This window comes from Aulonocara sp. 'chitande type north' Nkhata Bay, linkage group LG1 (assembly GCF_057382095.1).
Source record: "Aulonocara sp. 'chitande type north' Nkhata Bay isolate Kocher_YH1m ecotype deep benthic linkage group LG1, A_spYH_male_GT1.1, whole genome shotgun sequence".
Lineage (NCBI taxonomy): Eukaryota > Metazoa > Chordata > Actinopteri > Cichliformes > Cichlidae > Aulonocara > Aulonocara sp. 'chitande type north' Nkhata Bay.
In genome coordinates this window covers 13274728-13291737 of record NC_141344.1, presented here as the reverse complement: position 1 = coordinate 13291737, position 17010 = coordinate 13274728, and the positions used below count along the sequence as shown (strand labels likewise).

The 17010-nt window shown below is 39.6% G+C and overlaps 1 protein-coding gene across 1 annotated transcript in view; it reads right to left on the bottom strand.

The window, feature by feature from the left end:
• Positions 1 to 17010, bottom strand: part of nfatc3a (nuclear factor of activated T cells 3a) — a 60168-nt gene that overhangs the window by 22539 nt on the left and 20619 nt on the right. Inside the window, exons 3-4 of the mRNA XM_086277457.1 lie at positions 14173 to 14335; positions 450 to 649 (exon numbers count right to left, since the gene is read on the bottom strand). Coding sequence (XP_086133583.1) covers positions 450 to 649; positions 14173 to 14335 — 363 coding nt within the window. The remainder of the gene's footprint in view (positions 1 to 449; positions 650 to 14172; positions 14336 to 17010) is intronic.

The window sequence follows — 17010 nt, the reverse complement described above, 5'->3', positions numbered from 1 at the left end:
TTTAAGTAGTAAAGGCCTAGGAGTGATAAAAACCAACCACAAGCCCAGCAGGGGATTGGCAACAAGAAGCCGGGTTGTAATTGCTCAAACTGTTGAAATTAAAAATGCCTGTGAATATGATTTATTACAAGTGTAAATGACAAAATCCCTTCCCATTAATTCCAATGTAAATGAAACCAGGTCTTATATAAATTAATCATTCTGCTGTTATAGGGATCCTAAATTTATTAATAAAATTAGGTTCTCTGCTCCATGGGAAACACTCAAATTTTCCTTCGGCCCCCGACCCTCCTGTTGGTTTAAATTAAGAAAATCTAAAAAATCCCCTTTTATGATTATACATAGTTGTAATATCTTCCAAAGAGGTTATTTTTCATTGGACATGACTTCCTTCATGGTGGTAAACTCATAACTAAGTAATGCAACCCTGAAGTGGTCTTGACATTTACCTGGCTGACATGTTGTTTTCAGGGAGGAGAGGAATTTCGAGAACTTTGGTGCTTGAGACCATAATTTCTTGGCTGGCTGTGGCTACGGTTTTCCCAGTGATCCGGTGCACCTGGTAGAAGGCGTGCGGCCTCAAGTAACGGTCATCTGCTGTTCCAATGAACATCTGCAGGTTGATGGGCTTCTCATTGTAGCCAATTAGCTGACACAGACAGAGACAGAAACACAGAACAAAAACAGACGTTAGTCCTTGGGTTCCAGATGAGAGGTGCTAACAAAAGAATACTCTTCATTTCCACTGCCTTAAGAAGCAACCTTTTCTGGAATTAATCTTATTGACAGGTCCAGGATGTTGTGATATTTCTGGCAGAGCCACTGGAGATTTGTCTAACACTCTGGCCTCCCACCAGTCTGACACTGATGTTTTCAACTAATTGACTTCTAATTTTTTCCCTCTGCATACCCGCTCATCATTGACAAGTAAACCTCATGTACTCAGCTGTTTCAAGACAAAAAAAAAAGTTGTATTTCTACAGTAGTACCACATTAATAATTAATGGTGTACAAATTACCGTAACTGCCAAGATGCTAAATCAAACGAGTTTTAAGAAAAAACATAACCAAAAAATCCGATCTGTGTGATACTAGTTGAGATTTCAAAAAAAGGTTAATACAAATCAATGGCTTTTTGAATGTAGTGGTTGATGAATACCAAACTGGTGAGGGGCAATGCTCTTTGGCTGTCCTTCGAGAGCTAGAGCTCTGGTTTGAACTCAAACAGGTGAGATGTCTGATGAAGTAAAAGTGTTGTAGGTTGGGTAGAGACAAGGGAAAGATGGAAAGGAGAGCAAAACCTTTCCTGCTCATAGGGACAGAAAAAAAATACACAGACTGCACAATCCCACTACTGTTGTAATGTTGTACTTGGCAGACTCCGTGACGGCAGGATGGCACCCCCCTTTATACGCACTCCCACCATACTGCCTCACAAGTCCACACCTAAAGCTCAGATGGAGGGCAGCCCATTGAGGTTAACAGAAAAGAACAAGGCCTTTCATTGCTGTTTCACCCCAGGAACTGCCAAGCCTCAACCCCACCACAGCTGGCTGTTGAACCCTTCCTCCCTGCAGGTTTGCGTCATACACCGCTGTGTCAATGCCTGGTACAGAGTGTTTGGTGCATTGACAGAGAGAAAGTGGGTGTAGCTTGGGATCTGTCGTATGCTCTTCCAAAAGTAGCTAAAATAAAATGACTGAAATCGGTCACCATCAGGAACAAATGTACCTAAATAACAACAGAGAGCAGGCACTGATGCAGGATTGTCTCTGTGTTTTTAGGCTGACTTTATCTGAAGCCAATTTTAAAACTACATTAGTTCAAAGAAGTATTTCCAGCATTCTTAAAAGGTAAACTGGATCCAGTGGTGAGATCTGTGTTATGGGAATTGTTGTCATTAGATGCATCTTCCTCTCTTTTGCTGTTAATTGCTGCTTCTGAGATTTTCCCCTTTGTGAAAGAAGTCAAGGTATGGCAGTACCTACATTAAATCAAGCAGTGGAAAAACTGAGAAACCCTGAGTGGCAGATACGAGCTATGCAGCCAGACTGCTTGAGGTCTTCATTTTAATTCATTTTTGTGAGCTAAATAAATAAGCTTTTATCTAGAAGGCGTCAATAAAAGGTGGTTTGTTTTTAAAAACAGCCAAACGCTGTTTGTAGCTACTAAACAAAATTAGACTGGTTATTATACATTTCTCTATAATTTCCAGTGTTTCAAGCTGAAACCACACCTTGCTGCAAAGCATTATGGCATGCATCAAGTGCAATGACAGAAAGGGATAAAGTGGCCAAATGTATATTTGGTTAAAAATGTGTTAAAAGTATTGTTTTATGTTACGCAGAATTTAAGGTTTGCTGATGGGTACCAAAGAAATAACTGGCTGCATTTCAAACTGTGGCTTTCAAAAAAACACATACAAACAAAAAACCCCACAAAAAACAGAATTTCCCCTAGGCTTAGCCTGAGTTTTCAGAGCAAAAGCTCCCCGCCCAATGTTATGTTGACACTTCTCCACCACATCCTGCAAATTTGTTTCATTAATGCCCAGTGATGGATTACTTCAGCTGAATGACTAAACAAAAAAGTGATTCACATTGCTGTTGGGTGTGTGTTTTTGCCTGTTCTTAAAGTGTAGACTGTGATTGCAATAAATAAAATATAATCTCAGTGGCACTATTGACACGGTTGATGACCACAGAGGTTAGCTTCCTCCCTTAAAAAATTATAAATTCAAAGAGGGGACCATACATTTTTGCAATCTAACTTCATCATTTAAACTGACAGATACAGTCTTCTCTTTCTCACCATTATCCATGTGAATCTGAATTCAACACAGAACATCTGGCACAAGAGATGTATTCGGAAGGAAGCTGCACCAAGGGCCAACATGAGGCCCCTATAATAACCAGTAATGGGTTCATCTTTAAAAACCACATTAGATCTTAAAAGCCACATCGAAGAACAAACCTTCCAAGTAACGAGCTAACAGGTAATTATGCCCACCAGCTTGAATGGATCCACGGCTATAAATGACACCATTTTTCTGGAGTCATGAAATGTAGAGTCACAGGAATCAACAGTCTGTGGGCTGTGTTGCTTGTTTTATGATCATGCCTGCACAGTGTGGAAGTGATCATAGACAGTGCTTGCACGTGTGATATGTGTGTGTGTGTGTGTGTGTGTGTGTGTGTGTGTGTGTGTGTGTGTGTGTGTGTGTGTGTGTGTGTGTGTGTGTGTGTGTGTGTGTGTGTGTCTGTCTATAAATCAAGACATGTTTATTTGTAGCACCATGTGTGTTCCAGACAGGGTAAAAAGAGTTAAAAGTGTCTGGAAAAATGCATCTGTGAGAGGACAAACAAATGGCAAAAAAATGAAAAGCACAAAAAGCACAGAAAATCTTCTTTCTTTCTTTTTTAAAGTACGGTACGGTATGTGGTTTTTTGTTTTTACTATTAGTGACAATAATACCTGGAGCTGATTTGTTGAGGGTAAACACGTTTAACACTCTGTTAAATAAAGTGGAAACCTTGTTTTTCTGCAACCATGAAACAGAAGGTCTCCTTTTCTCCTTCCATTCATTTAACCCCTTCATCTTGACCTCTTTCACTCTCTTTGTGTACACATGAGGGATTCTATGTGGAGCAGGAGTGTTGACAAATATACAATTAGCAGGCCATGAGTTGTTTTCAAAATCAAATAATAAACTGGCAAAACCTGATAAGAGAGCCAGAAAGAAAAGGCTCACTTCAGCAGTCTCAGTTAATCAACCCCGCAGATGAAACAGAAACATACTACAACACGTGCCAAGCTAGTCTCTGTCATAGTTAGTAAACCAAAATTGCTTTTAGTCTGGCATTTCCTTCACTTGGTTTACTTTGATTAATTTAGATAAGTGAAAAAACAGCAGCTTCACAAAACTGATCTACACGTGTAAGCACACAGAACGAGTACAGCAAACAAGTAGTGAAAGCTGCACAAAGAAAAATATGTCACTGCATTTTTTAAACACCTTATTAACCTTTCAAATCACTGCATTTGTTTGTAGAGCACTACAACGAGGATCAGAAAAAGTAATCTAACTACACTTCAGGTGACCTTTTTACACCTTCAGTTCAGAAACTGGATAAAGCATCACCTGCTAACAACAGGACATGTAAACAAGCGCACATGCCATGGCTGTGATTGTGCCATGGTCTTGGCACAAGACTGCCGACTCCTCTTCTCGGTAGTGGATGTACACGACACATACCCTTGACTTGTTTCACATTCCTGAGTGCCCCATCCTCCACCCCCTATATCCACGGCTGAGTGTGAAATACCACAGGAGGGTGGTCTCTACACTTTCAACTCCTCAGCTTTCTGCCTGTTCACTGAGCCCTGCTGGTCAGTCAGCATGCAACTCAGGCCTGATAGAGATCAGTTCTTATATTAAACCAAAGTGACATTAAAACCCATCACATGACCCCAGGCCAATGTTCACCAGAGCATGTAACTAACTTCTGACTTCTATCTTCTGACCATGGATAGAGTTTGGGATGAACTCCCTCCCCTAAAATAAAACTCCAGGATACAGTTACATACTCAGCTCATACTAAATAAAGTACCACTTATTTTCGGCCTTCATCTGTTCCACTGATCCAGTAATAAGGCTAGAAGCTGAGGGGGAAAAAAACATTGTATCCATATAGAAACATGGCAGATTAAAGGGGAAAAACTTCACCTCATGGGATACGACTGGATCTGGTGACTCTGTAATGCCATGGAGGTGCACTTTGCTCACATAGTTTGAGTCTGCTTGTGCCACTAAAGGAAAAGGTTACCTCAAATAAGAAATTCAGAGTAATTAACTTTATTTTTTGATGATTTTTTCTTTTTCTTTTTTTTTTAATCCTGGGGGAAGTGGTCTCTTCTGGGATGTCAATCATGCACAGAGTGTCACTGAATGGTTTCACAAGTTTAAAATTCTGGAAATCATGTGCTAGGACCATTTGCAGTGATCACACACCAATCCAGCTGATTACCTAAAGGCAGGCTAGGAAGGTCCCAGCGTGTTTGTAGTCCGCAGGTGCTACACAGAGCCTAGCAATCCTTGTTCTATGTGTTGTAGCTGAGTATTGTCACCAGAGGGCAGCTTCAAAATTATGTGGAACTGTGCTTATTTCGCTCTTCTTTTGGTTCGTAGTGCACTCCGCTGTCGTTTCCTTTCCTGTTGAGCCCAACTTTTCAAACAAATCAGCATTCTGCATATGCATAGCACAGTCTCTGCATAGCTAAAGACTTACACAAATGGACACCAATAATGTAGTGATCCTTACCCACAATAAGTGTCACTGCAAATATAAATTTTTCCTGAGTAAAGTTTTTCAATCTGGTGGGAGTGGTTCCTTATTCAGGGTGACATTACCTCCCATCGACAGGGCTGATAAAAAGCAGCATTGCGCTTAATTCTGAATCCTGAACATTGTCACGACAAAGTCACTCAATAACTATAAAAATACCAGCACTCACTGACAAGTATATTTCGTCACAGATCAAGACTAAGGTGTGGGTAATCAGCACAATTTGCTAAAAACAATAGCGCCAATATATGTAGAGAAAAGGTCCAAATGGTTATGGCAGATTTTGAAAAGCCAAGTTAGATAGCACTGGTTTATGGGGTCAACGCCTAGGTGCACTGAAGCAGTTCTGATGTTCCAAAACTCCACTAAAGACACATCATATTTTATTTTAATTTACCGTTGATACATAAATAGGCACATCTCTCTTAAGAAACAAACACACAAACAAAAACAAAAAAACAAAAACATTAAAGCTCCTCTTAAGAGTTGTTCTGGACATCAGGAGATCTGATAATGGAACATCAGGGAACAGCACCTGCTCTCAAAAGAAAAACACAGGCTCTCTTCACACACACAGTGCTTTATCTACAACCTGGCATTCATTACATATGTCTTTTACTTATTTTGTCCTCTTCCTTTTTTTCCCTTCACTCTCTTCAAACCCGACATGTTCTTTCATCTCTTTCTTTTACGTTTGTCACCCTCTCTTCTCTATCCTCTTATATCCTCTACCTTCGATCTAGCTCACTGCCGTAACTCGACACTGTCTAACAGCTAGCGCCTGAGTCTGCTAAGTTGTTTCGCTGTGTTGCTCCATTGTTACCATGGTGAGACTCTGTGTGTATGCAGGAGTGTGTGTGTGTAAAGAGTGAGCAGCCACGTCGATGTAAACTACAGCCCTAGAGCGTATACCGGTTGGTGTATGTGTGTCAGACAATGTGTGAATTTAAGTGTACTGACTCTAGTGTAAACTGCGATTCTTGCAAAGTTTTGTCGCGTGTGAGTGTGCGTGTCTGTGTGTAACAGCCTGACCAGCATGCGTGTGCAACAGATGTAAAAATGGGAGAAATGGTGGTCAAGGTCACCAGAGGACCCGTTTTTACTGGCAGTGGTTTCCCTAGTGTGACATGGTGGCACCATGGCTTGGGATCTATGCACACACACACACACACACACACACACACAGATCAGCTCACCCAGGCTTGCTGTTTGCCCAGCACACTAGGGAGGGCAGCAAGAGCCAGGGGGCCGGTTAACTGTTTGTTTAAACAAGGTCAATACATGCGCACACTCATGCGCGTTCACACTGTCACACACAGAGAGCGTTTACTGTATACTGCATGAGGGCTGTATATGGCCTTGCTAAGCTGGTCCAAGCGCAATTCTTCTTATTCCTCATTCTAACCTCCCCCCCTTTTACTCTTCGTTATGCACATGCACACACCTCTCTCCTTCTCCTGCTCTCAGCAACTGTTTTCTTTCTGTGCTTTAAGCCTGATTACAACAAATGAGAGCCAAGCTTCTGACATGTTTACATCAAATACAACCCTGAGGCAAAACAACACTAGCTCCAGCCAATTCACACAGTGCAACCCGCATGGCTCTGCATTATTGTTTGTGTGTCTCTTCACTGTACCCCAGTCTATTCAGAATCAAAGGAAGAGACATAGCGGCACAAAAAATTACAAAAATACATGAAAGAAACTGAGGCTGATAAAATAAGAAGGGGCTAGAGACGCCGTAGAGACAGACAGTAATGGAGTTATGGACAAGCGTTCAAGCACTAGGACCAAATCATTTAATGCATCCAAGCTGGTAGAAATATATGGTCGTCTCAAACAACTTTTGTCGTATTCTGTTTCAAATGCTTGTTACCAGACACCATAGCCTCATTTAGATTCCTTAACTATAGTAACAGATTAAAGATGGAGATAATAAATTTTGATATTTGATTTTTTTTTTTTCCCCATGCACGCCGTAAAAATACAGGATAGTCCTGTTGTGTTTATGCACTTTTTTTGGGGGGGGGGGGGGGCTTCACTTGCTCCACATCTGTTGTGTCTGCCTCCACCTATCTGTAGCCTAGTCAGTAATACCAGAGGGGTCCTTATATTTGTCTGGGTGTTGTAGCACTCAAATAAGCTGGTTAAATACGCACAAGGATACCTCAGCCTTCAGCCAGCCAGAGAGGCTTTGGACTTATATGTCTCCTAGCAACAGGTGTACTGATTAAGGTCTGCAGCTAGCCCCAGAGGAATGACTAAAACAGCCAGTCACAGATGTAGCCACATCCTACAATGAAAAGTTATATTAAGACAGTCAGATGGTCCCTATTGTATCTTGTTGAGAGCAGTTTCGGGATATCTTTTTAATACAACATTGCTACTAGAGCAGGGCGATATGGCCAAAAATATTTATCACGATATATATTTGAAAATTTGCGATAACGATATAACCGACGATATCATTGATGCGAGACAAAATACAACTCCACAACATTACTAGCGCAAAAAGACAACCTTCCATTTATTTTCACTTAAACAAGAAGCTGGTTTTTATGTACATTAAAGCTTTATAAAAATGTAACAGTGCAAATGCAAATTCCTTGCTGAAAGTTTAACCAAAAGGCATTTCCAGTAGAAATGGGCTGACATATCCTGAGCATAACCATGTATAATATCCACTGAAGTTAAAAAGAGGTGCTTTGCAACATTAAACTGCAGTGTGCAGTACGTATTTTTCGGACCATAAGGTGCACGGGATTATAAGGCACATTAAGCGAAACAAAGCAGTCAGATAAATCAAACTTTATTAAACTCATTCTTCTTGCTTCCTCCACTTCTGTACCATTGATTCATTAATGTTGAATTCTCTGGCAGCTGCTCTATTCCCATGTTGTTGCAGTATATTAATGACTAACCTCGTATTGTGGATGGATTATCTCAGTTGTTCTCCTGACTGAAGTTTGGTCCGTTTACAGCATCCTGCCATGCGATTGCATTTGTCTCTAACCATGAAGAACCTTCACGTTAACTTTTATAAGTGGAAAAGTGTTAGTGTTCGTCCTCCAGCTTCACTGTTTATGTTATGCTAACATAGCTGTGTCGCTAGCGATCACGTAGCACATCATTATATACCAGCTAGCCCAACTTCAGTAACCCTACAAACGTCACTGCTGTTTAGTTTCCTGTCTTCATTTATGTTGGAAGTGATAGCAGAGCTGTACGTTTGATTTTTTTCAGAAATCTCTCAGTCAGAACATGCAATATCATGCTTAGGTAACTAGCGAAACTAGCGAGCTAACTTCCGCTAGCTTCCTGCTAACTTCTAACTCCGTTAAATGTAATAACTTTTGTTTTCATGGATGCCTGGAAGTTAAACTTTATAGTTACACCTGGTAAAGCAGCAATGCTGATCGTTTTATTAAAGATGAAAGAATTTAGACAGTTTTTAACTCTAAGTGATGCTGCAGTGTTGTTTGACCTGAAGCATACGGAGTTTAGGACCCAGATTACTCCCAGATTTAAGAGCATCTTAGAACGGCCGCTTGCATGTTCTGCAAAAAAAATGTGCTTTGTTGTGTATCTGACGGACAAACACCAAACCAGTTCCACATCACGGAAGTTGCACCATTTTTACAAACCAATTCTGGTTCATCTGTTTCACTCAACAATCGGCCATGTGCGTATGAAAACAAAGGCACTGCGCATGCGCGTTTTACTCCCATTCTATCGCGATATTTCATTTTCCTATCGTTGCCTAACATTATACCAGTATTACCGTGAACGGTATAATATGGCCCAGCCCTAATTGCTACTTCAGTTCAGAACCATATTAGTCAAAATAATATAAAGCTTAATTATTTTTAAAGGGTTGGCTTTGTTCTAGGACCTCCAGGTTGTTCCACGTGTGGAACAGTCTAAGACAGGACCTCCCATTAGAATACAGAACAAAACAGGCATCACTGACAACAAATGCAATATTCATAAGTGAGATAAAACATTAAATGGAAGAACATGGGGTGGAGGTGGGACATGGAGTGGCCTTCACGGGAAACTGCAGGCTGGAACAGCTCAAATACTAACAGAAGAGAATAGGTGATATGGACAGATGGAGATCAGTTGCTCCTACCTTAGATTTTGGGATTGCTGGCAGAGTGATTTTGTGGCCTAATAGACTAATTGGTTTTACCAACAACATAGACAAATCCAATTTATGTGTGGAAATCCCCATAAAAAGCCCATTCTATGCCAGAAAATCCACAGATGTCTGAGGAACGCATGTTGAATTTAAGCTTATATCCTGTCTGCTAGGACAAAAGGATTATATTTCCATTTTGTTATTTTGTTACTGTCACCCATTAGAAAGTTTACATATTTTGCTGGAAACTAGATTGAGATGGTAGGATTTACCAAATTCCTGCTTTATGGATTAAAAGCTTGAATTGCTACTACAAAGCTATAGTTGGTCAACTATATAATTAGCCACAATGTTACCTATTCTTGCATAAGAATAGGTAACATTCCTCAGATTCTATGGAGCTATAAATCATGTCTATCATAATAACTCAATGTAAAAAGTAATTCTTTCTTTGTCTGGCTACCATGCATGCAGACAGAAAACCAAGGCTTCAAGACCCTTTTCCCCCCTCAAAAGATCAGTGATAACCAGCAGATCAAAACCATAACCCTAAATTTTACATATATTAACAAACCAAGATCATGTCAAATTTGCAACCAATCATGGTCTCATGTTTTATTTAGTAAGCAAGAGTTAGATGAATTACATATAATGCTCCCTCACACTTAAGTGAGGCAACAGGATCTCCCCAGTGGTTATTCTGATCAGTTTCTTCTGTGGTTATGGTTCTTAAGAGGCGCTATATCCTGTGTGTGGGGCTCATTACTCCAGGTTTTAAAATAAATGACCTAAAACCACTTCTTATCTTGCCCATTCATTCATTCATTTCCAATGACTAAGTGACTAAATAGAAACACGCTAACATATCAAAATTAAGTTGTTAAATAGGTTTTATGAAAAACATATTTCAAACTTGCAAACACAGCAGTAACACAAAAATAAAGATGAGAGTAGCCTTCATAACTCTGTTGGGACTCCTATTGAAAGATAAACAACCAACTAAGTGAATAATTGGCAGAACACAAAAAGCTAGTAGATGCCTAAATGACATAACAGAGAGATTTGCAAGAGTGTGCCCCCTATGTACTGAAGGCTGTTCTCACACTAGATGCCTGGGTCTGAGTCCACTGTTTTCTTCATTTTATCCACCCTCTTTCTTTCTCTCTCCATTCATACTGATCATTATACAATAAAGCCAATAACCCCAAAAGCCAAAAAGCAAAAAGAAATAAAAAAAAACAAAAAAACATTACAACTGCTAAAAGAGAGGCCAGAAAAATAGGCCTTTCTCTCAGACATCTGTAAGTATACAGACCCAGAAGAACTGAAGACACTGATATAAGAACACACAAAGACAAAGAAGGTATATGATAACCTACTCTGCTGCTCCTAATACTGCAACAGAGTAAGGCAAACATATTTAATCCTTTAAACTGCACCAGCTCCACATTGTTTTTTCTGTTGACACAGCAGTTCTGTGGTGCACTGATTTGTGCAACAGTGCAATCACAAAGGGAAGTCATTAACATGGCCAGATGGCAGCTATGGCATCATCTGGTGACATCACACTACAAGACTCTAAAAGAGTAAAAGGACTCACAAAGTGCAGATGATATATAATCTACAGAAAGGACAACTGTAGGGGTTTCATAGTATTTATCTTTGAAGAAGAGCTTGCACTGACTATAGAGCAGGAAATAGTAACGAAAAGAAGACGGGTTTTTAATGTCTGCAGGATTTGAAATACATAAAAAAACAAAAACACAAACTCTATATATAAATCTAAATCTATTCAAACTCTTTGGCAGAGAAGATGCAGTCAAACATGGCGAACCCTGTGACATTCTGCCTTCAGGGAACAACTTCACACAAATAGTGCACCTGGAAAATATGCTATATACAAATGTTCTGATTCCTCATGTTCAATATATACTGAATCTGTTGTATGGGATTTCCTCCAATAAGAATGCATGTTTCCTGTATTTGCCATTTATGCTTTTATTTAACTTATGTATGCCCTTATATCCAGCATCTTATTGTGTGTTCTCAAAACAATAACACAAAGCACAAAGTGTGTGTGTTTGTGGTTTTGGTTTTCGAAGTAAATGTGTTTCTGTAAAAACAACAATGACATGACAGTGTAAGAAATGACCTTTCAAATAAGGTGTTTTTTTGCACAGTGAATTCAAAGACGCTAAAGAGACTAAACAGTAGAGCAGTGCATGTTTGGTAAACAAAGACTGACTGTTAGACCTGCTAGACAAGTGCTTTCTGTCCTCATAGTAGTGCAAGACAATGGTTAATTGCTTGTCAAGTGTATTTAATGTCTACACTCACATACGGGTTGTGTACGTGAAATAATTGTTATTAATATTAAAAGAAGTGACTTGTTCAAAGTTGAATACAAGTAATGAATGTTGAGGCATGAAAACCATTAACTTTAAAAACTGCTAATGCATTAAACATTTTGAAAGAATATGTGTATTTGTTGAATAGAGATCTCTGTAAGGACTTCTTTAGTTTCATGTCACAATTAATGTATATTCAAACAGGTAAACGAATAAATGACTCACTCGCACATTCTTCTCACTTGTACAATCGATTCACCCACACATTTTCTCTCTGTGCATGCAGCTCCACACCATTGCTGTTATCTGTGCCTTTCCCTCACTGTCTCTGCTTATCCTCTCTGTGACAGTGCATTATTGTTTGTAAATCTGATGATGAAAGTGTGTTCTAGCAGAAACACATTTGATTTTCATTTTCATCACTGGTAGTGGCAGCTTACTGCTACTGAATACAAACAGTAACGGCATGCTGAGAAAGATTTAGCAGCAATCTGTGAAGATCAAAGAATTATTCTGAAGGAGATTTATTGTATGGCAATTTATCAAGTAAGTACAAACCAGATTCCTGCTGGGTTTGGAAATGACTTAAGTTGCCTTCTCTGACCTGAGATATATATATTCTCTAGTCACTAACTACTGCAAAGCAAGTACTGTAAGTTATCAATTCCCTTTAGGAATGAGAAATGAGGGCAAGCGTGGCAAATGCTTGGTTGAAAAAATTTGATAGCTAAATTATGCATCGTCACATATGGCTGTACTGAATCTCAGTCTAACTGAGGTAGAAATGGTTAATGATTGGCCTGAAGGGAGCCTGCATGACTGAATGTATAAGGACATAGACTGTTTCTAAAGCAACAAATGGCAGTGGTCTGCATGCCCTTGTTTTGTGAGGTGTATTTTTGTTTGGGCACACTGCTTATTCGTAGCGGCCATGGTTCAGGGGATTGGAAGCACATCTGTAACCGGAAGGTTGCCGGTTCGATCCCCTAGCTCTTTCTGTCCTAGTCGTTGTGTCCTTGGGCAAGACACTTTACCCTACCGCCTACTGGTGTTGGCCAGAGGGGCCGATGGCACGATATGGCAGCCTCGCTTCTGTCAGTCTGCCCCAGGGCAGCTGTGGCTACAACTGTGGTTTGCCTGCACCAGTGTGTGAATGTGAGAGTGAATGAATAGTGGAATTGTAAAGCGCTTTGGATGCCTAGAAAAGCGCTATATAAATGCAATCCATTATCATTCAGTACCACAGTCCAAAAAGAAAATGATGTACGTGGCACTGAAGCACAAACTAGTAAAAGCAATCCCATCTGGATGACTGGACTACCAACCAATCTATCAGTCTGATCTCAGTCATTGTTAGGTTACGCAACAATGATTATGGCCAAGCATTAGACCCTTTATTAATCACATACAAAGAAAGCTTGTCACTGGGACCTTAAAATATTAATGAGAATCTTCCTCTCTCTCTGAGTCAAAAGCACACCATAGCTCTATGCTGGCTCACCGACTCTCTCACAGGTGCTATCAAATGACAGACCAGCTGACCAGGCTACAGTGACAGCTCTTGTCTTCTTGCTTCAACAAACTGATTGACAGTCTTCTCGCGGGACAGTCCGTGTGACAATCTACTCATCCAAACATGTAAACTGACACCCTGAATCCAGTGTCTGTTCCCTACAACCAGCAGATGTTTGAGGTGCAAGCCTGAACACTTACGTTTTTTATAGTCAAATAACATACAACGATTCTAGTACATAATAGGCAGGTGCTGAGATCTTTGGGAAAGCAATGAATGATCCCATTTTTCACCAACTCCCTGATGTGTCAGGTTTATATTATTAGAGAGTATTTGAATTTTTAGCCAGAGTGTTGATCCTTGCACAAGCTATGTGGAAAATATATATTTCTTTCAGCAGAGGAAAATTCCCACCAACTGCTGAATTTAGAAAGTTGGGTTCAGCCTTTTTTTCCATTTCATGTTTATTTTCAATCATGTAGGCTTCACGAGTTGACATCTAGACTGTGGTTGGTACAGTGGGAACTAGATAATGTAAAGTATAAGTTTAGGAATGCATGGCAAGCATTGTGTTAACAATAAATCAGTCCTGAGCTACGGGAATTTAATACTCAGGCAAAGGCATTATTTCTTGTATTTTGCTCAGCTTATGCTCTGTAAAAGTCATTTTGGCTTTTTTGCCACAAGATCTCAGTACAAAAAAAAGGAAAACTGGAAAAAAAAAAAAAAAAAAAAAAAAACAAACAATCAACACACACACCACTAAGCTTTTTAGTAGTAAATATCTTTATAACATTTCTTAACGTTGAGTAGCAGGAAGAGTTACCTTTACAACTGGATGGCCACCGGATGCTGCTTTGATGGCCCCTCGGCTGCCTTCAGTCTCATAGTGTGCTCTGTGGTGGGCTTTGGGTTGTACCTCTATCTTCAGTTCATACTGGCCAAACTGGCTTGGCAGCGGCCAATCTAGAGGAGGCAGTGAAGAGGTCCTGAGGAGGAAAGGGAATACCACGAGCATGCACATGCACACCCACACAGAGAGACAGAGACATGAAAGCTTTGGTAAGAGTTGTGTTGTTCAAAATATCCAAAAGCTTAAGCCTTAAGAGGGCACGGTCTTATTATGTTATTTAAATGTAGATAAATCATTTTAACAGTCATAAAAGGTCAAGCAGCACAATCTAAAAGGTAATGACTGATGACAGCAATCTGTCTTAAAGATGCCTTTAAACATTCAAAGGCTGAAAAAGTGGTAATCCCCTTTCATGGGCTGAAATGGTGCAACAGGTACAAAATGGGGGTATAAAATGCAGTGTGCTTAGCCCCATCAGACAGTGAATCACTGGAATACCCACATGTATGAATCCTGTTCTTAAACGTAACACTTGTTATAGGTCAAGTTAAGCCTTAAACGGTGAATCATTTCCTAAGAGGGACTTTTTTTGTCTGAGTCTTTACTCGTTTACTGTGGGGGTCAGTGAATAGGTGGTAGGACAAGAGTGTGTGTCAGACGGTGCATATTAATCTGTGTGTGGGTCTGTGTGCATACTGTAGAAGTATATATTTTATGTGCTGCAAACTGCATGGGCTAGCATTGTGTGTGCTTTTCCTCGGGGCCTCTTTTTGTTATCTGTGTAGGCCACAATCATATTTGAACAGCTGCACTCGAAAACAAAACACTCAATGGCCTTCTCCACAGAGAAACTAGGTCTCTCCACTTGAGTGCATTACAGCAGTTTATCCCCAAAACATTTTGTAAACACTATGAGCCATTAATATCAACAAAGCCATGGCCTATTCATTAATTTTATTTTATTTGTCTATTACTGCACGTATTGTTTTTGATTATTATTTATTTCAATATTTTTAAGAACATTAAATAAAAATAACGACTTGAGAGTAGAGAGCCACGTTCCCAAACACATTTTGACATATGGACAAAAAACCCGATCATTTTTGTCTTGAATTGGTGCAAGCCACACTTCAATCCATTGCCACACCTTGAACTGTTCGTGTGTCATGTTATTTTTTCTTTCACTAGTACAACACACGTATTCGGATGCATGTGAATACATGCAGCTGTGCATTAAAGGACTGAATCCATTATTGTCTCAGTACTTTAGACAATTATAGGTGTAAGTTTTATATATGATCTGTGCCCGAGTACTGACCACTGTAAGCTCTTTGTGCAGTGCCCTATTTTAGAAGGTGCAGCCTTCAAGCATCAAAATTTACTCTAAACGGTATGACAGAATTTTGACAGCCCAAATAATTTCAGAGGAAAGTTTGTAAAGTTTTAGCCAGTATAGCCGACTCACTTTTCCATTTTGAGAGGCCTCTTACGAGCAGTCTGATCAAACTGAATTAAGGACATGTGAGTCAGGCTTTCAGTGGAGCCGTTTCACTTCTTAAACTACCAAACAACATAAAACCACAAGGAATACTTATTTTTAGAATGAAAAGGCAAGTCTCGGATATTATATAAATGTTTTTTTCCAGCTAACCGAAGCTTTTGATTTCACACCAACTAGCTATACTATACAGGTTCTCCTACCACTTTAAAATGTAACTTCTTACACAAAGATGTGCCAATCATATGTATGGTGCAATGTTGCACATGGAAATACTCTGACACTTTCAGCAATGCTTGATTTTGTTTACTTATTTTTCTTTCTCCTTCCTCCCTGTCTTTCTATAGGTTATTTTGTCTTGGTGCCATTATAAATTTAAAAAAATAAACAAATAAATTGTAGCACTATGTAAATTCCAAAATCATCAGTTTGCCAATCTCAGTAATTTAACTTTTCAAACTAGAATTTGACTGAGAGCATGGAACAATATCGAAGCTCCCACACAATGTAACAGACGCATCCCAACCCTTATGTTTTCCTCCTAGTAGCCATGACATAACCACCGACGTAGTGTGGGTTTGCATGGCTGCTATGGTGACAGGAGCAGAAGAGGACAGAGGAAATATGAGCTTGTGACGAGGCAGGGCAGTGGCCTCTGTTCTGACATAGCATAACCTTTCTCAAATGTCGAAGCCATAGTGTAGGTGCTCCTCACCCAATAACATTCCCACAACCTAGTCTTCACTATAGCCTCCATGGTCCCACTTTCATCCTTTCCATATAATGAGGTATTCTTGCCATCCACACAAGCTGCAAAAATTGCAAGGTCTAATAACATTTTATTTGCAAGTTCTTACTTTAATTCAGCACATCTTAATGGGCTTGTCCACTATTTAGCAGCAAGTATAAAATGCATGATCTTCAAACAATAATGCCATTTCCGCTGATCCCTTAATTTAAAAAAATAAATAAATAAATTATGTGAGAGTTCCATTACTCTTTTTCATATTTGTCCTTTGTTACTTTCACTTTTTGTTAAAAAAAAAAAATCTAATCTAAGCTAGTGCTGTTGCTGTTTACTGGGAGGAGCTGCACACAAAACATTTATCACTAAGTAAAATGGACCTTTTGCTTAAAATAAAGCTTACGTTACAAATGACATCAATTTGTCACTGCAGACAGCTCAGGAAGTAGAGCATGACAAAATTCTTTGTAAGAGCAAGTGTCAACTCCCCGCTAATTTTTCATTCCATGTGGGACATCTGTTCAAAACACTGCTACTGACCGAGATGTTTATGTATGCAAGCAACTTA